The 22,274-nt window shown below is 45.0% G+C and overlaps 1 protein-coding gene across 1 annotated transcript in view; it reads left to right on the plus strand.

Annotated features, from left to right (window-relative positions):
* Window positions 1-22,274, plus strand: part of DCPS (decapping enzyme, scavenger) — a 60,635-nt gene that overhangs the window by 4,188 nt on the left and 34,173 nt on the right. The window contains exon 2 of the mRNA XM_087706340.1: window positions 655-823. Within this exon, the coding sequence (XP_087562466.1) occupies window positions 655-823 (169 nt within the window). The remainder of the gene's footprint in view (window positions 1-654; window positions 824-22,274) is intronic.

Genomic DNA, 22,274 nt, shown 5'->3' on the forward strand with positions numbered 1-22,274 from the left:
TATATCTATCTATCTACCTACCTACCTACCTACCTACCTACCTACCTACCTACCTACCTACCTACCTACCTACCTATCTATCTATCTATCTATCTATCTATCTATCTTTATCTTTCTCTCTATATATCTACCTATATCTATCTATCTATCTATCTATCTATCTATCTATCTATCTATCTATCTATCTATCTATCTATCTATCTATCTATCTATCTATCTATCTATCTATCTATCTATCTATCTACCTATCTACCTATCTACCTATCTACCTATCTACCTATCTACCTACCTACCTACCTACCTACCTACCTACCTACCTACCTACCTATCTATCTATCTATCTATCTATCTATCTATCTATCTATCTATCTATCTAATCTATATCTTTCTATCTATCTCTCTATCTCTCTATCTATATATCTATATCTATCTATCTATCTATCATGTCTATGTCTGTCTGTCTGTCTGTCTGTCTGTCTATCTATCTATCTATCTATCTATCTATCTATCTATCTATCTATCTATCTATCTATCTAATGATCTTTGACTTTTTGCATCTTGCTTGTGTGCTTCCAAGCACATCTGCTAGTGGTGGCTGGCATCAGGGAATGACTTTGGTGTTGCAGAGAACTATTAATGTTCTTCTTTCTTTAGGTGAATGGTGCTTCTGGGGATAAGGCAGATGCTGTTGTGATCCTTGAGAAGATTCCCTTCCAGGAAGAGAACATCACTGAACTCCTAAAGAAGCACACTGGGCTTCAGCTCCAGATGTCCAATGACATCTATAGCACTTACCGCCTCTTTCTTCCTCCAGAATTAAATGGTGAGTGGCCATCAAAGGAAGCTCGGTTGATATCTGTGGGAAGCTGTCCCATAAACCATATGTGACCCACCCGCCCCTTTTGGTCTCTTTCAAAAACTTTCTGTACTAGTTGTAGAAATGCTCTTATGATGGTCCATCGTAACTTCGAATGGTTGCTAAAGAAATAGGTAATAAATCGAGGACTACCCATAGACTACAATTGGGCCTGCAAAGTATGTTAAGCAATAAAACATGCCAAGGAAACATCATAAGTTGTGTTTGCTACATCTAAATTCGCCATCATTGTGGCTATAACCCTAAACAATGCACATTATGGCTTCTGAAAGTAATAGCCCCTTAGTGAAGTCCATGCATCTTGTTTTGTGGTTCCTCAAAGGATTGGATTGTACAACCTGTCGCAGTGTGAGGAGGTCAAGTAAGTTTCCTTAGACAGCATCCTTAAGTGTCTGCGTCATGCGCCTTAAGACTTTATTGGGAATAATGACTTTTATTTGTACCCCAAGGTTTGTCTCTTGGGAGACGGGGAACAGACAAAGTCAGGGAAAGAGACAGATAAGCAGTAGCTGAGCCTACAGCAGGTATGTGAGCATGGCAAGTGTCTCAAAAAAGGCCCTTCCCTAGTTTCTGATACTGTAAAGGGAACAGAGGAGAAACACAGTTTCAGACTTGTAGGATTCAAATTCAAATCCAGAGTCAAGGGATGCTTCCCACTCAACTGTGGTGGGAATTATATCCTTACTGAATCATTTCTCCCTTGTATCTCAGCACATTCTGCTCCGGTGTCTTCCAGCATGTCTCAAGTTTCTCTGTCCTGCTAGAGTTTGCCATGCCTGCAATAGAGTTCATCTCCAAGACACCGAATAGCTCTTTTCACCCTATCAATTTTTTTTAAAAAAAATCCAGTACAGTAAAATGCAAGGTGAAATTTTGTGTCGTGGGTTGAAGACCTGCTAAGGTTTTCAAGGTTTTTTTTCTTTCAGGATGGAATCATTCCAACAGGCAACCTTGCGTCGTCTTGTCAATATCTTTTAGATCTGGGGTCTCCAAGGCTGGGGAATTCTGGGAGTTGAAGTCCCCCAGGCTCAAAGTTGACAAGGCTGGAGACCCCTGTTTTAGACGGTTTAGTGTTTAAAAGCGTGGGGGCAGCTTTGTATTTCATGGGGATCATCTTGAGTGAAAGTTTCCTGTCTTTGTGGCCGATGAGCCCCAAACCCTGGCAAAAACGTAAGACAGACGCAGATTTTCCATGCCGTTCGTAAGTCATCAGAAGAAAAAAGGGTGACACACTTACCTGCCGATTCTGCTCTCTTCTCTCACAGCGTAAGAAAACATTTGCACTAGCACTTGTGTTCTTCTTGCTTTTTCTTGGACTACCAGGAAGATGTGATTTCCACAAGGTGGCTCTCTTGGATAACAAAACTTTGAAACGTAACTGTACCATGTTGCATCTGAATGGCAAGCCAGTGCTATGTTATTCCCCCTGCCGTGTATTTTACTCTAAATCCTGAGTATCAGCCTGATTCAGATTCTAAGGGCCAACCTCTACTTGTTCAGAACCTAAATGATTAATGTAAAACAATAGCTACAGAATCAGCAGGCGGAGGTCGAAATGCAAAGTACAAATTTACTTAGTCGCTTAGTTCAGCTGTGCTAGGGTGAACTAAATATAGGCAGCCCTTGATGTTATGGCCATAATGGAGCTGGCCATAGGGTTATGATGGTTGTAAAATGGGGTTGGTCACGTGACAGATCCAATTTTACGACCTGTTTTGCAGTGATCATTAAGTGAAGGCGGCAGTCGTAAAGCAGCCCGTCCGGTTGTTAAGCGAACATCAGCGTACTGCCTGCAACTTACCACTGCAGTGAATGTATCCAACATATTTCCCCCACAACTTCAACAATCCTATGAGGTGGGTTAGCCTGAGAGTGACTAGCCCAAAGTCTCCCCAACAGCCTTTCATACCTAAGGTGGGACTTGAACTCAGAGTCTCCCATTTTCTAGCTTGATGCCTTAGCCACTAGATGAAACTGGCTCTGAGGATAATATAGAACCAAGCAACTCTTACACCCTTGACAAAAAAAAACCTGACTTACGATATGAGGTAGAGAGATGGTTGTAAATGAAGTTCCGGGTATTTTCCCAAACACCAGAAGGGAAGACAAGGAGCAATGGTGGGAAACTAGCCGAAGAGAGAAGCAACCTAGAACTAAGGAGACTTTTCCCGTGGCATGACAAAACCGCGCTGGTCAAAATCGCGGTGATAAAATCGCGGCGATAAAGCCGCGACGTCATCACCGCGCGTCATCACTGCCGCGACAACAGCGTGGCAACAGAAGGGCGCTTTAAAACGGCGCCGCGGCAGAAAGCCGACTTCAATTAAGGTAAGCGTTAGGATTAGGTTTAGGGGTTTGTTTTAGGGTTAGGTTTAGGGTTAGGTTTAGGGTACTGAGTGCTTGGGAATGCACGATTTTGCCCTCCACGATTATGTCATCGCGGTAGGATCGCGTTTTTCCTTAGCGCTTAGAACAGCGCGAATTAGTCTTTGCGCTTATGTCTCCGTGGATAAGGGCTTCGCGGATTTGTGCTGGAACCGACTTTTCCTCCCAGTGAGAACAATAGCAATAGCAGTTAGCAATAGCAGTTAGGCTTATATACCGCTTCATAGGGCTTTCAGCCCTCTCTAAGCGGTTTACAGAGTCAGCATATTGCCCCCAACAACCATCTGGGTCCTCATTTCACCCACCTCGGAAGGATGGAAGGCTGAGTCAACCTTGAGCCTGGTGGGATTTGAACAGCTGAACTGCTGAACTGCAGTCAGCTGAAGTAGCCTGCAGTGTTGCATTTAACCACTGTGCCACCTCGGCTCTTAAATAAACCATTGGAGTAGCGTGCTTTCAGAAGTTGTGGTTGCTCCATCCCTGGAGGCTTTTAAAAAGAGGCTGGATCGCCATTTGTCTGAAATGGTACAGGGTTGAGCAGAGGTTTGGACTAGAGTAAGAATAGCAATGGCCCTTAGACTTATTGACTGCTTCACTGTGTTTTTACAGCCCTCTCTAAGCGGTTTACAGTGCCAGCATATTCCGGGTCCACAGAAGGCCCCCAGACCCCTTCCAACTCTGTTATTCTGTTAAAATCAACCACAAAATATCAGCCATCAACCTGTCTGCAGAGGGTGGTGAGCAGAAGGGTTTACGTTTCATCCGTACGGTGAATAAAATAGGATGCAGTTGGCTCCACTTAACAGATTGTTATTCTGATCCAGCGGAGACGATTCCCAGGGGGTTATTTTGCCCAGATCTGGGATTACTATGGCACAGCCCACCTGGAAAGAATATATCAAACAATATACTTGGAGCAGGCCCCCAGTTTTTGTTTTCTTTTTGGTTGCTTGTGTTGCTTTGAAGTAGAGACATTACAAACCAGGAAGATGAAAGTTTTGTGTTTTTCAGACACTAAATTAGAAGTGCTGTTTGGACTTGACTTGAATTCCAGCTTCCTTTTTCAGCACAGCACCCCAGCAATTAGTCCAGGGGGATCAAAAGGAGCCAAAGCCTATCATTAGCCTTCCACTCTCGGACCAGTCCCACTGGCCCCTCCGAAACATGTGGGGAGTGATGGCGCAGAGGGTTTAGTCCTAGAATGGCGAACCTATGGCACGCGGAGCCATTTCTGAGGGCATGTGAGACGCCCTGTCAGCTCCAGAGCGCATGTGCTCGCTGGCCTCTGATTTTCAGCCTTGATTTTTGGCTGTTTTTCACCCTCCGGAGGCTTCCCTACAGGAAAAATGGCAGACGGTGCAAACCGGAAGTACGTTTCCAAACTTCTACTTTGCATGTTGGGGGTAGTGGTCCTCCCCAGACTCCTAGAAAGCCTCTGGAGCCTGGGGAGGGCGAAAAACGGACCTACCGGGCCCACCAGAAGTCAGAAAAACGGTCTGTTTCCGGCCTCTGGAGGGTCTCTAGGCAGTGGGGGAGGCCGTTTTCTCCCTCCCCAGGCTCCAAGAAAGCTGTGTGTGCATAGACGGGGCAGCAAGGGTGGGGTCACGCACATGCACAGGGGCCATGGCTTGGTGGGGGGACATTAAAATATAGGGGTGGGCATAACGAGTGCTTTTGTCACCCGAGGCGAACAAGGTTCGCTGGTTTAGTCTGTGCATTTTTATATGCGCTTTTAAATTAAGAGGACGAGGGGAATGGATGGCCATGAGGACACATTCTTGAAGGCATGTTGTGTGTGAATCAGAGGTGGGTTCCTACCAGTTCGCACCTATTCGGTAGAACCGGTTCGTCAAATCTACCGAACCGGTTAGAAGAGGTTCCACCAGTGGACCCGGAAAGCAGGCCACACCTACAGAAGAGGTTCCAAATTTTTTTGAAACCCACCTCTGGTCCTTGGATATGATTATTCTACACTATCATGCTCATATTTATAAAGCTCAGTGCCTCTGTGAAAGGTAAGGGTGACTACCGCATTTGTGGTGCAATCAGAACATTGTGTGTGTTGAAGTTGTTTTAACGCAAACCAAAGATGCCTTTTAAAAAACAAGTTTGCATCCTATTCTTATGCATGCCAGTGCTGTGTGTGAGGTAATTTAAGGTGGTTCTGACAAGTGTCGTCGGCATCTTCATATCCGGTCACATGCACAGCAAGCCACTCCCATCCAGTCACATGGGCGGCAAGCCACTCCCACAAAGGAGGCAACACCCACAGAGTAGGTTCGAACAATTTTTGAAACCCACCACTGGTGTGAATTGAGGAAGATGGAATAGAAGCATTTTAACAGGGGAATGGATATGCAGGTAGTCCTCGACTTACAGCAGTTCATTTAGTGACCAAAGTTATGACAGCACTGAAAATGACTTTATGAGCATTTTTCACATTTAGGGCCATTTCAGCATCCCTATAGTCACGTGATCAAAATTTGGATGCTTGGTAACCGACTCATATTGATGACGCTTCCAGTGTCGCAGGGTCATGAAATCAACTTTTGCAAACTTCATATAAGCAAAGTCAATGGGGAAGCCAGATTCCCTTAACAGCTGTGTTTGCTAACTTAACAGCTGCAGCAATTCACTGAATAACTGTAGCGAGAACGGTTGTATAATGGGACAAAATCCACTTAACGAATGTTTTGCTTAGCAGCAGTAGTTTTGGGCTCAGTTTTCGTACGTCGAGGACTGCCTGTATGTAAGCTGCAAATGGGTGTGAAGAGGGGAGGGGACTGGACTACTGCAACGTGCTCTACATGGGGCAGCCCTTGAAGAGCATTCGGAGACTTCAGCTTGTCCAGAATGCAGCCGCGTGAGCGATCGTGGGTGCACCTCGGTTCACCCACATAACACCTATCCTCCGCGAGCTGCACTGGCTGCCTATTGGTCTCCGGATACGCTTCAAGGCGCTAGTCGTCACTTATAAAGCCCTTCATGGTATTGGACCTGGGTACTTGAGAGACCGCCTGCTGCCAATCACCTCCACTAGACCGATTAGATCCCACAGATTAGGCCTCCTCCGAATTCCATCCGCCGGCCAGTGCCGACTGGCGACTACCCGGAGGAGAGCCTTCTCTGTGGCTGCTCCGACCCTCTGGAACGAACTCCCCGTGGAGATTCGAACCCTCACCACCCTCCAGGCCTTCCGCAAATCCCTTAAAACTTGGCTGTTCCGACAGGCCTGGGGCTAAAGAGCTGTTGCCCCCGTCTCGAATGGTATGACTGTTGTGTGTTTTTAAATTATGCATTGTTATGTTTCGTCTTTTATTTTCTGTCTGTATCCCCCTTCCCCGATTTGAATTGTGAGCCACCCTGAGTCCCCTTCGGGGGAAAAGGGCGGCATATAAATATAATAAAATCAAATCAATCAAATCAATTCAGATCTTGTGTAGATTTCCTATATTCAGTCCTAAACACACATAGAAATACACACACACACACACACAAATACACACATGTGCACATGTTCCCAAACCCTGGACAATTCCAGAGTTACTTCCATAATGTGAACTAATGCCCAACCAGAAGTCCCAGTATTTGAAAATGAGACACAACAACATCTGATGGTTTTCTTTGGTGAATTTCCCATTGGATTAAGCGGAGACAACATGCTTTGTAGGACTAATGCCGGTCTTAGAATAAAAGGGGCTTCTGTTTACATTCAGTGAAAGTTCTTTGAGTAGCAGAGGGCTTCGATGACTCACTCTTGTTACTCTTTACAGACTGATAAATGGTTTATTGGGTGATGGTGTAAAGAAATAAATAGCTGCATATATACATATTCTCGCTCGCGTTTCAAGTAGACTTGAGTTATGGCATCTCTTAATGCAGGAACCATATGCTGCTGGTGGCGCTTTGCATATCTACAGCTGCAGATTCGATTTCTGCCCTCAGTTCAAAGGCTTTTTGCGCCGCTGAGCTTTATGAGGTGTGGAGTCGGATGGGATTATCTCAGAGGTCCTCCTCCTGCCAGTTGGAAAAGGGTCAGAAGACGCCTGGAGCTAATATTGTATTTTCCTTGATATATTAGTGTGTTTCCCTGAAAACAAGACCCACCCCCAAAATAAGCCCTAGCCTGATTTTTAAGTGTGCAGTTAATGTAAGCCCTACCCCCCCAAATAGCCCTAGTGAAGGGGGGTTGGGGGTGGCCAGCATAGGAGGTGGTACAGCCCGTGCAGTGCAGGTGAGTTGATTACCTGTCCAAGCAGCAGGCAGAGGTAGAGGCGTGGAGGAGGGGGGAGGGAGGCAGTTGATCCAGATGCACTGTGTGTGCTAGTGGGAAAGCCGAGGGTCAGTGGGCCGGAATTGGTGGCCAGCCATGGGAGGCTCATCTTCACATCTCTCGGCTCGCCTGCGACCTGCGGTTGGACAGGGAATCAACACACCTGCGCTGCATGGGCCGCACAGCCCCAGGGTGTGCCGGCCAAGGGACCAGTGGGTGCAGCTGCTGCCAGAGACCATCGGTCCCCATGTGCTTGCTGCCCCTTGTGCACATGCCCAGCTGGACTGTTGACCCTGAAATCGTGTTGCTCCAAAAAATAAACCCTAGTGCTTAATTTGGAGCCTGGGAAAAGTATTAGACCGGGTCTTATTTTCGGGAAAACATGGGTGTCTTCTGGAATGCTCTAAAATAGAGGAGCAAAAGAAAACAGGCGGAGGATCTCTGACATTTTCGTACCTTTTAGCCGCAGGGTCTTTGATCCCACTAAAGCTAATCAAGAAATTAGCTTCATCGGAATCATAAGGAGAAATAAATGGATCGTTTGCTTTTCTGTATTCCTTCCATTCAGCCAAACAATTCAAAGAAGAGCATCAAATCTTGGTTTCCCAGTGTTTATTTTTGGACAGTGAAACTAAAAATGTGATAAACTCGTTGGTAGAAACAGAGGTAAAAAGAAAACGGGGTTCCAACAATGAATAAGCGTAAAAGCACACTTGGGCAGGATTTATTTTGGCCATTTAATCTATAGGTAGTCCTCCACTTACAACCCTTTGTTAAAAACCGTTCAAAAATACACTGGCACTGAAAAATCGGTCCTCATACTTATGACTGCCAAGGCCATTCTCCATGGTCACGTGAGCCAAATCTTGGCACTTAGCAACTGTCTTTATTATTGACAGTTGCAGTGTCCCTGTGTTACGTGATTGCCATTGGCAACCTTCCCAGCCATCAGGGAAAGTCAATACGGGAAACCTAATCGCTTAACTAGGGACGTGGTGGCTAAGACTCTGAGCTTGTCAATCAGAAGGTCAGCAGTTCAGCCGTTTGAATCCCTAGCACCGCGTAACGGAGTGAGCTCCCGTTACTTGTCCCAGCTTCTGCCAACCTAGCAGTTCGAAAGCACGTAAAAATGCAAATAGAAAAATAGGGGCCATCTTTGATGGGAAGGTAACAGCGTTCCGTGAGCCTTCGGCATTGAGTCATGCCAGCCACATGACCACGGAAACGTCTTTGGACAGCGCTGGCTCTTCAGCTTTGAAATGGAGATGAGCACCGCCCCCTAGAGTCGTGAACGACTAGCACATATGTACAAGGAGAACCTTTACCTTTAATTGCTTAACTACTGCCTGATTCATTTAACAACTGCAGGGATTCACTTAGCAACTATGGGAAAAGAATATCATAAAATCGGGTGTGTGACATCTGCCTTGCTTAGGGATGAAAACTCTGGTTCCAAATTGTGGTCATAAGTCGAGGACTTCCCCTACCATCCTCTAAGAACTGGAACTAATCAGGTAGTTTAAAACATCTTCATTTTACAAGGATGTTTTTGGTGACTGCATTCACACCTCACACACTAAACCCCTGAATAAAATAAAAACACCCACCCAGTTAATCTTCTTGCTTTAAGTACGTTGAAAAGGAAAATAAAAGTCTCCATTCAGGCTGCCAAAACCCCTGAGATATTTGAAGCTTCACGCTAATTTCTTTTTGACAGCATTTTAAGAGCTGCAAGTTCTGGTATCCCACCCACCCACCCCCAAGCCCCTCCCCACGTGCTTTCCCATTTTACCTCTGCTTTGCCAGCATCCCTCAGAGGCATGTCTGAAACACTTACTTACTTTATTGTCTAGTTAATGTTCCTTTCAAGGTTTGTCTCCTCTGAGCTTATATAAGCTAACGTGTACAACTAAGCCATTATAAGGCTATTAAGCATTACTTTAATTTTTAATAGCTTGCGTCTGTGTGCGCGTGTGTGCGCCTGTGTGTGTCCCAGATGCTTTTTATTTCACTTACCTGCGATGCGGGCTCTTGGTGGGCATTGCTTCTGCTCTTAAAGCAAATCAATTGCTTTCTGTTATCAAAACCGAAATGCCTTTTTTTCTTCGACCGTTTCCTCCCAAATTAAAGCAAAATTGGTCTTTTGGAGGGCGGGGTTGCTGAGGAGGGGACTTGGATATGTGTCTTTCTGTTATTTTTCAGGGCCTTGAAAGGAGCTTAGAGCTCTTCCTTGCAACACATCCATAATGTACAGGTATTAGTATATGACATGCTAATCATTGCAAAAGCCCTTCCCGCATCCCTCATTTCCCTCCTTCATAAATAATAGCTAACCGTGGGGAAAATGCACAAACGCTGGCGTGGTTGCCTAAGATATACCTACTTAGCATTTTATGCAATTAATCAGAATAGAGCTGGAAGGGACCTTGGAGGTCTTCTAGTCCAACCCCTGCTCAAGCAGAAGACCCTCGATCAATCAGAATAGAGCTGGAAGGGACCTTGGAGGTCTTCTGTTCCAACCCCCGCTTAAGCAGAAGACCCTCGATCAATCAGAATAGAGCTGGAAGGGACCTTGGAGGTCTTCTAGTCCAACCCCTGCTCAAGCAGAAGACCCTCGATTAATCAGAATAGAGCTGGAAGGGACCTTGGAGGTCTTCTAGTCCAACCCCTGCTCAAGCAGAAGACCCTCGATCAATCAGAATAGAGCTGGAAGGGACCTTGGAGGTCTTCTAGTCCAACCCCTGCTCAAGCAGAAGACCCTCGATTAATCAGAATAGAGCTGGAAGGGACCTTGGAGGTCTTCTAGTCCAACCCCTGCTCAAGCAGAAGACCCTCGATCAATCAGAATAGAGCTGGAAGGGACCTTGGAGGTCTTCTGTTCCAACCCCTACTCAAGCAGAAGACCCTCGATCAATCAGAATAGAGCTGGAAGGGACCTTGGAGGTCTTCTAGTCCAACCCCTGCTCAAGCAGAAGACCCTCGATCAATCAGAATAGAGGTGGAAGGGACCTTGGAGGTCTTCTAGTCCAACCCCCTACTCAAGCTGAAGACCCCTAGAGCATTTCAGACATATTGCTCTCCAGTCTTTTCTTAAAAACCCACAATTTCTGGAGGCAAGCTGCTCCACCGGTGAATTGTTTTTCACTGTCAGGAAATGTTTCCTTAATTTCAGGTTGCTTCTCTCCTAGATTAGTTTCCATCCATTGTTTCTTGCCTTGGCTTCTGGTGCTTTGGAAAATAAGTTGACCCCCCCCCTCTTTGTGGCAGCCCCTCAAATACTGGAATGCTGCTGTCATGTCACACACACACACACACACACACACACACACACACACACACACACACACACACAGAGTCCTTCTTTTCTCTAGACTAGCCAAACCCAAATCCTGCAAACATTCTTCATGTCTTTTAGTCTCCAGGCCTTTGATAATCTTAGTTGCTCTTCTTTGCACTTTTTTTTTTTCAAAGTCTCAACATCTTTTTTGAAATGTGGTGACCAAAACTGAATGCAGTACAGGTAGTCCTTGACATATGACCACAAGTGAACCCAAAGTTTCTATTGCTAAGCAAAACATTGGTTAAGAGAGTTTTGGCCCATTTTACGACCTTTTTGCCATGGTTGTTAAGTGAATCATTGCACTTGTTAAGTTGGCAAATATGTTGTTAAGTGGATCCGGCTTCCCCATTCACTTTGCCTATCAGAAGGTTGCAAAGACAATCATCTGATCACTGCAACCGTTATAAAATGAGTCAGTTGCCCAGCATCCGAATTTTGATCACCTGATCACGGGGACGCTGCACGAGTCGCAAGTTGTGAAAAACTGTCATAAGTAACTTTTCCCAGGGGTTTTGTAACTTCCAGTGGTTGCTAAGCGATCTGTCGGAAGACAAGAGCTATCTGCGTTCTGTCCATTCACACACTGTCCACTTGTTTCAGTTCAACATGTTCCAAGGAGATAAAGTACAAATTGGCCCTGCGCCCTTTTTGCACACCTCTTTTGCACACATAAGAAAGATGGTGCAGTGCAGGGGTGGTTTTCACGTACTTTCCCTACCAGGTTCGCAAATGTGAGCGTGCACGTCCACGAATGCGCTTGGCTGTTGTAATATAGATGCAGAGTCACGCTGAACCACACAGGAGAAAACAAACTCCTAGAACGCCATAACATCCTGATAGTGAATAACATAACATTCTGAGATGTGCCCTACCATTGACGTCCAGGATTTGACCATATATAGACTGAGCAGTAGATTAGAAATTGTACTTTTACAGGCTGTTTTTACTCACATGCTATTGCTCCTCCTGCCTTTGTCCTATCTCAATAAAGGGGGCTCTCAGACCCCCCAATCTGGGTCGTCGCTCCATCCCGAGAAAGGTCGTCTCCTGTCTTTTCTCAACATTGGCCTCATGGGCGAACCACGGGAACGTTACACTTGGCCTTCCGCGCATATAATTTGATTGCGCGTGCAGCTTGCACGCATGCGCGCAGCTTGAAAATGTACCTTAAATAAGACAGCGTAGAGCAATTTCCAACTACCGGTCCGGTACGAACTAGCTGAATACTTACCTCTGGTGCAGTGTGACTTTCGGAGTGTGCACTTCACAATCCTGGTCAGGGTTTAAATCTTAGAGCCAAAAGGATTGGACTCTTGTGGGAGAACTTATAAAAAGTGGTTTGGCAGGGTAGCAGTGATCCACTCAATGGGTTTTATTGATCTGTGAACCCAATTCACTGGATCCCAGTATGGCCGGGGCAAGGAAACTGTCATTAAGTAATAAATACTATTTATTTGCAGTATTTGCATCTAGCAACTTGGGTCATCTTTTTACAGGTTGTCCTTGTCTTAATAACGATTTGTTTAGTGACTATTTGAAGTTACAACGGCACTGAAAAATGCCATTGCCCGGTTTTCATACTTGCAGCGTTCCCACGGTCACGTGATCAAAATCCAGGCGCTTGGCAACTGGCATGTACCTATGACGGTTGCAATGTGATGGCCATTTATGAGCTTCCCAGCTGATTTCAATGGGGGAAAGCCCAAATTCGCTTAACAACCACACGACTCACTTAACAGTTGCAGTGATTCATTGAACAACTGTGGCTAAAAGGTTATATGATGATAGCTTTATTGATTAGCCTATAGGCCACATCAAAGCACAAAAAGGGTGCTTTGCGGGGGGGGGAAAGGTTATAAAAAGGATATAAAGGGAGGGTAACTTCCTTAACCGTCTGGCTTAGCAACGGAATTATGTAAGGCTGCTATGCCATGATAGTCAAAGAAATAGGAACTGGTGATCTGTTCCCATCGGCAGATATGGATCATTCTTATTTAGTGGCTGTCCTTGTGACATTCCACTTTGTCCAAATACTTGATTGTACAAAAGGCCTTTTGAACAGATGAAATTGCTCCCCGAACAGAGTCCTGAGGAGATATGTGGTTGTTGTTGTATTACTGGCCTCAGCAATGAGATAAGGACCAGACAGACACCCACCCACAGAAATGCTCAGGTCTCATCTGCAAGCTGTACCTAGTGAATTAGTTGTGGGCGAGTGCCTGGCATTGACCTTGGTCCTGATGCCAAAGCTTTGCTCTGCAGAGCTGTGTGATCTAAAAAGTTTTTCTTTCTTTCTTTCTTTCTTTCTTTCTTTCTTTCTTTCTTTCTTTCTTTCTTTCTTTCTTTCTTTCTTTCTTCCTTTCTTTCTTTTTCTTTCTTTCTTTCTTTCTTTCTTTCTCTTTTTCTTTCTTTCTTTCTTTCTTTCTTTCTTTCCTTTCTTTCTCTCTCCTTCCTTCCTTCCATTCTCTTTATTTGTTTGTTTAGTTATTCTTTAGTTCTCTTTCTTTCCTTATTTCTTTTTCCTCTCCCCTCCCTCCGTACCCTCCCTCCCTCCCTTCCTTCCTTTTTTCCTAAAACATGGCATATAATCTCTGGTATTTGATACTATAAACCTCTTGCTGAAATTTTAGGAAGGGAACTTTGCAGGCATTGTAAATAATGAACTATCCTCAGATAAGTCTCTGCTGAAACTTCTAGCGAGTTTGGAAAAAAAAGGGGGGGGTCTCATTCTAAAGGTCACATTCTTGCAGGAAAAAAAATGAAAAAAAGAGAGTTCATTTGCCAGAAAAGGAAGTGTTTTTTGAGATTCCAGTTGTCCAACTCTTGGTAGAGGCTCCAATTTTTTTTCTCTTTATGTAATGCTGGCAGATTCTTCCTTTTGGTTCTTCCCAAAGGATTTATTGGTTTTTCTTAGTGTTGGATATCATTGCCATTTAATTTCCCTGTACAGAATGTGGGAATAAAGGGGCAAAGATGTTTTAAAGACTGGTAAACGTCTATAAATGGGCTCAGTGGCTAGTGGTTAAGATGCTACCTTTGCCAATCAGAAGGTTAGCAGTTTGAGAGCAGTTTGAGATGGGGGAGCTCCCATCACTTGCTCCAGCTCCCGCCCACCTAGCAATTTGAAAGCATGCAAGTAGATAAATAGGTACTGCTTCAGTGGGAAGGGAACAGCATTCTGTGCACTGTAGCATACAGTCATGCCGGCCACCTGACCATGGAAGCATTTTTAGACAATGCTGGCTTCCTTGGCTAGCAAATGGAGATGAGCACTGCCCCCTAGAGTTGGGCACGACCTGGATAAGCAAAACCTTTACCGTTAGATCTTCAAAAGTCTTCAAAAGAAAAACATAAGAAAGTCCAGTTGCCTGCTGAAAAGGCACCATGACCTGGATGACTGAGAATCTCTACAGACTTTTAGCTATACAATTTTGGATGAACATCCTTTGAATGGCGCGGGAGTATGAACGGATTTCCAGAGGGAAAAATTGCAGACTACAGGAATCAGGAGCACCACTCAGGTGACCCCCGAGGACACAGACAAACCTCCAAGTGGCCTCAACGACCCTCTAAAAGGATGCAAATGACCAGTTCTGTCTGCAAGGAATATCAATCCTTCCATTCTCCACCATCCAGTCAGAGCTGAAGAAGCTTCTTGGATGAGAAACATCTTCAAAAGAAAAAACAAGAAAGTCCAGTTGCCTCCTGAAAATGCACCTTTGGGGCAACCATGACCTGGATGAGTGAGAATCTCTACAGACTTTAAATGTCCATAGAACTGGTCTCCCAGCACTTCCAGCCGATTTGCCTGATATCATCACGTTTTCAAAGACTGTAATGACATAGGAGCCCAAATTGGGATTTTTCAGTTATGTGGGCAGCTGCCCCAGCTAGTCCATAAGAGGATGTGCCACCTGGTTCTGCCCTCCCAGCCAGCCATTGATTGTCCCTTATGAAAACTCAACAGTCTTCTTGTGTATATATTTTTCAGCTCTGCTTCTGGGTCTTGGTTCTGCCTATGGCAAGAAGCTCCCATTAAGAATCATTGCGGCCACCTCACAAATTCCATAAACGAGATTAGGCCAAGTTTTGCTTCTTTTGAGTTCTGTAAAACTTTCCAGGGCAGTTTTGCTTGCTAGAAAGATGCCCATTAAAAAAAAATAATAATAACGGTTTGCTTTCTCCTGGCATCCTTCCATCCTGCAAGCAAAGTTAGATATAAATTATTGTTTGGCTGGAGAAACAGTCCAGTAAATGGCACTGCTATTTGTTTAAAAGCTTGTGCGGTGTTAATATTTACTTTAAAAACCAATATTGATTTCGCACGGGGTCAGGGAGTTGCAATCAATACGTATGGAAAGCAAAGCAAACATCCTTATTCACTCAATCCATTTGGAAAATTGGTATAAATTAAGTTCCCTGAATCTGACAACCGGGAGCTGCGGCTTCCCCAAAAGGGGTTCCTTGCTACACTTGAACCGCCTCCAATAACATTCACATTCGGAAGAAAATATGGGATAGATTTAGAAGTTCCGAATTTATTCCTGATTATTCGGTGAGCACGATCTACTGCCAGTTGCAGGCTGATATGCATCCTATCAGGCATGCCTCCTTTAGCATCTAAGAAAAAAAAAACCTCAACTCCATTTGAATAGAGATAAAGTACTTTTACTGGATTGATAGCAGCGAAAAGGAAAGCAAGATCTGAGCCAAAAAGGCGCGAACATGTACCTATCAAGCATTTACCCAGCACCCTCCCCCCATTTCCCCCTTCCAATGTCCAATCTGCAACTCCCTAAGGTGTCATGTGGGGTGCATCTTCAAAAAGCCTCATCAAGTTGGTATGCAAGACGGTGAGCCTTGGCCAAGTTCCAAACATCAGCCGTCAGCATGCGCAGATGATGATGAGAACAAAACTCCCTTCCACATACTTCTCCAGTACCACACAATTCCCTTCTTAAATACCATGCCCCCACCCTCCCCGTTTCTATGGCAGCCGATAGCAAGCAAGCTAAGCAGAGGCTGACACATGCAAACCAGTGGTGGGATTCAATTTTTTTTACTACCTGTTCTGTGGGTGTGGCTTGGTGGGCGTGGCAGGGGAAGGATACTGCAAAATCCCCATTCCCTCCTGATCAGCTGGGACTCGGGAGGCAGAGAATACATAGGGGTGGGGCTAATCAGAGGTGGTATTTACTGGTTCTCCGAATTACTCAAAATTTCCACTCCCGGTTCTCCAGAACTGGTCAGAACCTGCTGAAGGCCACCTCTGATCCAAGTGCTTTCGAATTCATTTGTAAGTGCTCGTTCCACCATGCCAACTGCATAATATTTAAATTGTGATATCCTCCTTGGTTTTAGCCAGTGTCTGGTTTCCTTCAGGAATCATTCCTTGTTATTTTATTTTATTTATTATTGATTTATTTATCCCACTTTTTTTTTTTACACGTAACGTGAGACAGTAAGTTATCCAACCCACCTTCTTCCTGCTATTTCACCCACAATAATAATCCTGTGAGGTGGGTTAGGGCTGAGGGTGTGTGGCTGGTCCAAGGTCACCCAGCTGGCTTTCATGTCTAAGAGTGGGACTAGAACTCACAGTCTCCTGGTGAGTCACTCTTCTGGCTTTCATGGGTAAGGCAGGACATGAACGCCTGGTCTTTAGCTTTCTACCCTGATTCCTTAACCAATAGATCAGACTGACTATCTTATGACAGCCTGGCCTTTTTTTCTATTGTTTTAAACAGTAAATATAATTTACAGTAAGTATAATTTACAGTAAGTATAATTTACAGTAAGTATAATTTACAGAAAGAGGTAATGCTTATTAGTTGCAGAACAGGACTGCATTCTCCAGCAGAAATCCTGGTGTGTTTTTTTTAAAAATGCTCTGCAAAAATCAGGCGCAGGTGCGTGTTAGCATCCCATTACGATAGGATTATATGAACAGCTGCTCAAAGCTGCATACAATTTTAGCAAGCATTTGTGCATTTTGAAAGATCCTGGCATGGAGGAAAGCCAAAATCTTTGAGGCAGACTAAGAAAACTAAGAAAACATACCAGCCTGCCTGATCCAGTTCCTTTATGCCTGTCCCCAACAAACAATGTAAAATAGTATGGTCAGGAGATGTAATCAGTCTGATTTAGGTTCTGGGATAATAACTCCAAATCTGTGTAAAGAAGGGGACTGGAGGCTAAAAAACATATGGAAGAAAGGTTGCTGGAATTGGGTATGTCTAGTTTAGTGAAAAGAAGGGCTAGGGGTGATATGATACCATTGTTCCAATATCTTCCTAGAGCCAAGGTGGCACAGTGGTTAGAGTGCTGTACTGCAGCCACTTCAGCTGACTGTTATCTGCAGTTCGGCGGTTCAAATCTCACCGGCTCAGGGTTGACTCAGCCTTCCATCCTTCCGAGGTGGGTAAAATGAGGACCCAGACTGTGGGGGCAATATGCTGACTCTGTAAACTGCTTAGAGAGGGCTGAAAGCCCTATGAAGTGGTATATAAGTCTAACTCCCTTAAGGTGTTATCCAGGTTGCTTTCTTGCTCCCCCAACTGTTGCTGTTTTTCTTTTACTCTTCCTATTGTTACTCCTGCCAAGGAAACCTACATTAGTCAGTATAATTCAGGGCCCCTCAGGTAGAATTATGATTTGCAACAAGTCGATCCACCATTTTTATAATGCATCAAGAGGATTTATGATGGCAATGGTACACGAGAGCAGGGTGCAGGTTGGAACTCTGTGGTATTTACATAGAACTACAATAAAAGAGTCGGAAAGGACCTTGGAGGTCTTCTAGTCCAACACCCTGCTTGCATTTACTCTCCAGACCCGTGCAGGAAACACACAAAGACTGCATTTTTAACTTTGGAGGAAGATGTTTGGCTCATTCAACATTTAGGAAGTCATATTCTTTATCTTAGAAACCAAATTGTTATAGTCAGGGCTCTGTGTGCTAAGCATAATTAGGAAGTTTTGTTGAAGTTCTTAGGCTAAACCAGATTCTGCAACGTCGCCTGCTGATTTTCTTGATCTGTGCATGGTTTGCAAATTAAGGGAACTGGCCTGGTGTTTTCTTCTATTTTTATTTAGTTAATTAATTATTGATTTTGCCTCATTAATCCTGCTTCTGATAATCACATAGGGACAACAAAAGCTATGTATAATGAACCACGTAGATTATATTCACTCCACCAATTTAGTTTGGTTTCTGAAATTTTTGCCAAGAACCTTCACATAAGTTCCACATAAGGATTTGAATGTATGTTTTAAAATTAATGGTAGGGAAATGTTCTAAGAATATGACATTCTAGTGACAGAATAATCACTCATACAAGCCTGTAGTATTGTATTTATACTACTTAAAAGCTAATATTTGCAATTTGGCCCTAGACATGTGGATACAAATGCCTTTATCTTCTATTTGCCATCAGCTGCTGTTACTTCTAGCTCCCCACTAGCCTTGTCGGCTCTGGTTCGCGGACTTGGTGAACCTCTTAGTGGCTCCTCCATGGCGGTTCCCCCTGACCAGGTCCCTACTCCATCAGGGATCGATCTATCATCCACACCCTCAATGGTTGCGGCTAACCATCTGGAGATTGAACGGGCGGCTTTAACAGTGGCAAACCTCTCAGACAAGGTCATTCAGACAATCCAAACTTCTCGACACTCTTCCACTAATAAAATCTATGACACCACACGGGCGGCCTTTGTCACCTGGTGCAGAGTTCGAAACATCGCCCCTCTCAGGGTGTCTACATCTGACGTACTCAAATTTCTGCAACTAGGGCTCGACAAGGGGCCCTCCCCAAACACACTCAGGAGGTATGTTGCAGCCCTTTCTTTAGTCCTCACTCTCTGCCCGTCTGAACCTCTCTCTCTGCACCCACATATACGCCATTTCCTCAGGGGCACTGCCAATCTCAGATGTCCCGTTGCCCACAGATTTCCAACTTGGGACCTTGCCAAAGTCCTGGACTTTCTTACAGAACCTCCCTTTAAACCACTGAGGTCCATCTCATTGTAACATCTGACCTTGAAAGTGGCCTTCCTAGTAGCCGTCACATCAGTGAGGCGGATTTCAGAATTGGTGGCTCTGTCCATCAGACACGATCAATGTGTCTTCCACCCAGACAGAGTCGTACTCCGCCTCGACCTGACATTCGTCCCAAAGGTGAATTCGGTCTTCCATAAAACGCAAGAATTAGTCTTACCAAATCTTTGCCCCAATCCAACCCACAGGCTTGAGTGAAAATGGCACACACTTGACGTGCGCCAAGCTATCCAAGTTTACCAAGGAGCTGAGGTGGCACAGTGGTTAGAGTGCAGTACTGCAGGCCACTTCAGCTGACTGTTATCTGCAGTTCGGCGGTTCAGATCTCACCGGCTCAGGGTTGACTCAGCCTTCCATCCTTCCGAGGTGGGTGAAATGAGAACCCAGATTGTTGTTGGGGGCGATATGCTGACTCTGTAAACCGCTTAGAGAGGGCTAAAAGCCCTATGAAGCAGTATATAAGTCTAACTGCTATTGCTATGCTATTTACATCAACGGCAGACTTCCGTCGCTCCAAGGCGTTATTTGTGTCTTTCCAACTGGGAAGTTGGGGGGGGGGCCAAGGCCTCGTCTTCAACCATAGGACATTGGATAAGATCTTCCATCACCAAAGCCTACACCGCACATTCGTTGACTCCTCTGTTGCACGTCATGGCACACTCAACATGCAGTGCAGCCACCGCATGGGCAACCGATGCCTCGGTGGAAGAGATCTGCAGGGCGGCCACATGGACAACTTCATCCCCATTTATCCACCTTACAGACTCGATAAGTATGCATCAGCGGAGACTGTATTTGGACGGCAGGTGTTACAGTGGATCCTTTCCACGCAGGGGACCTAGGTCCACACATGATCCCTCCAGTTTGGACAGGCGAGGCTTTGGTATGTCCCATGCCTGGATGATATCTCCCCCAACTTTGGAGAATGGGCGTTGGTTCTTACCTGATACGCTTGTTCTCTGGGTGGTGGATAATAGCATCCAGCCCCACCCTGATAATTTCATGTGGACCTTAATTAGTTAGCATTCCAGAGAAGAGATGGTCATAGTTGAGAAGTTCGAATCCCAGCGCAGCAGTCCACAGTCCACCTTTGTCAAAAGAAGGTGTGATATCTCCTTTTGACAAGGAGCTACCACAGGAGGTGTGATATCACAGTTTGTAAACTCAGTGTTAGGAATATAATCTAACGGTTGGGTTGGCAATATATAAATCATGTAACAATGTTGTACCTGTTTCTTTAAATCATACTGTAAAATGGTTGCTGTTTTCCTCAATTGGCCATAAGAGGGAGCCAGAACGACTGTTAGCTCTCTGTTAGATGCTGGGCTGATGTGATCTGAGTGTTTTGGAAGCTGGCTGTTAGAAAGTGCCGTGAGCTGTTGTAAGTTTTTGCAACTGCTAGCAAACTTTGAGTACCGGACTGTTGGTATGTTTATGGACTATGTTATTTGGATTATCCCTTAACTGAAAGACATTGAAGACTGGCTGTCTTATCCATGTATGGCTTGGACTCTTTGATGGACTCTGATACCTCTATTTCCACGAAAGTAAAAGCCTAGTTAAACTGCAGTGTCTTTGGTTTATGTGTTCTCTAACACAACTCTCACAATGCTTCTCTGAACACACTCGCTCTCCCAACGGGGAGCTTACCTAACACTCAGTCCTATTGATACTGGACTGAGTTAAGCCATGCCTGGGTGCTATCTCCACCGCCCAGAGAACAGGCCTATCAGGTAAGAGCCAACACCCATCCTCAGTCATCCAAGTCATAGTTGTCTCAAAGGTCCTTTTACATAAGGCAACTGGTCTGTTTTTTGAGGGAGAAGGTGTTTCGCTTCTCATCCAAGAAGCTTAATCGGTTCTGGCAGGATGGTGGGGGTTGGGAGGATCATATTTCTTTGCAGTCATTTGGTCCCATCCTGTCAGAATTAATCCTTCCATTGTCCCTACATCCTTCCAGAGCAAGGGTGTCAAGCTCTGTTTCATTGAGAGCTGCATCAGGGTTGTGTTCGACCTTGAGAGGCCAGGGTGGGTGTGGCCAGCTCGACGTCATTCATGTTGGGGGCACCTGGGGTAGCCCAAGCGCTCTTCCAGCGAAAACGGACTCCCAAGCTCTGTTTTTGGCTGCGACTGCCTCCTGCAACCCTCTGCAATTCATTCGATCATTCATTGAATGAATCGCTCTGTTTTCACTGGCTGAGGGTGGCAGGAGGCCATCGCAGTCCAAAACAGAGCTTGGGAGCCTGTTTTCACTGGCAGAGGCACTCCGGACGGGTGTTTCACCGTTTCCAGGGCAGGCGTGTGGCCCAGATCTAAGCACCCTGCGGGCCAGATCCGGTCCCTGGGCCTTGAGTTTGACACCCCTGTTCCGAAGGGTCTGACAATCCGCTAAGGCCAACTCACCACAGATCAGCTTGCCATGGCCATCTCACCACAGGACAACTCGGTGCGGGACAAGAATTACACTAATATCAAAGAAATGGTGGAATACAATCATTAAAGAAAGGATGCAAAAGGAGGGACAGGATGAAATGTGAACTGCAAAAATTAAAATATTTTTTAAAATTTATTTCAAACTAGCCGATAATCGGACATTGCCCAGATATTTATTTATAGGGGGGAAATGTCTGCACCAAAAGGAATTTCTAATGTTGGATTTTTTCTCCTTACCAGAGAGAGCCCCCTTGTGGAGTACTGTGAAGCCGTTACCATGGCAACTCTACTGCGCTGTACAGTAGAAGTCATTGTAAGGCACAACAGGCTGTATCTTAACAGAACAAACACCCCAAGGGGTTTTAGGGGTGTCTTACAGAATAAACCATCTGTGCACCAAGTTGCTTGAGGCGTTCCAGAGTTATGCTGGAACATACACACACTCAAACACACACACACAGACACACACATACACACAGATAACACACACACACACTATTATCTAACTTATATAGTTAGATAATTACATTGAATTGTTTAATTAGTCAGTGGCAAGTTGATCATGGTGAGTTGGCTGCGGCAGGTGGTCCTATTCCACCTTCCAGAACCGATGAAGCTTCTTGGATAAGAAGCGAAACATCTTCCTCAAGGAAAAAACAGTCCAGCTGCCTTTTGAAAAAACACCTTTGAGGAAAAAATAAAGTTGCATTACTGAGCATTTTTATTAGCACTTTCAGTTTAAGATCAGGTCAGCGCCTGCAGTGACTTCGCCTTCCTCTGCCTTCCCTGCCAGCCCTCTGGTCTCTCTCTGTAATTTCCCAAAAAAATGCAGACAGGAATATTGTCTGTAAGTCTGAAAACCCGGCACTTAGCAAAACTAAAATCACTTTGTGAATTTCCTTCTCTGTAC

This window comes from Thamnophis sirtalis, unplaced genomic scaffold (assembly GCF_051295495.1).
Source record: "Thamnophis sirtalis isolate CommonGarterSnake01/CBP01778 unplaced genomic scaffold, rThaSir2_p1.2 scaffold_2, whole genome shotgun sequence".
Classification (NCBI taxonomy): Eukaryota; Metazoa; Chordata; class Lepidosauria; order Squamata; family Natricidae; genus Thamnophis; species Thamnophis sirtalis.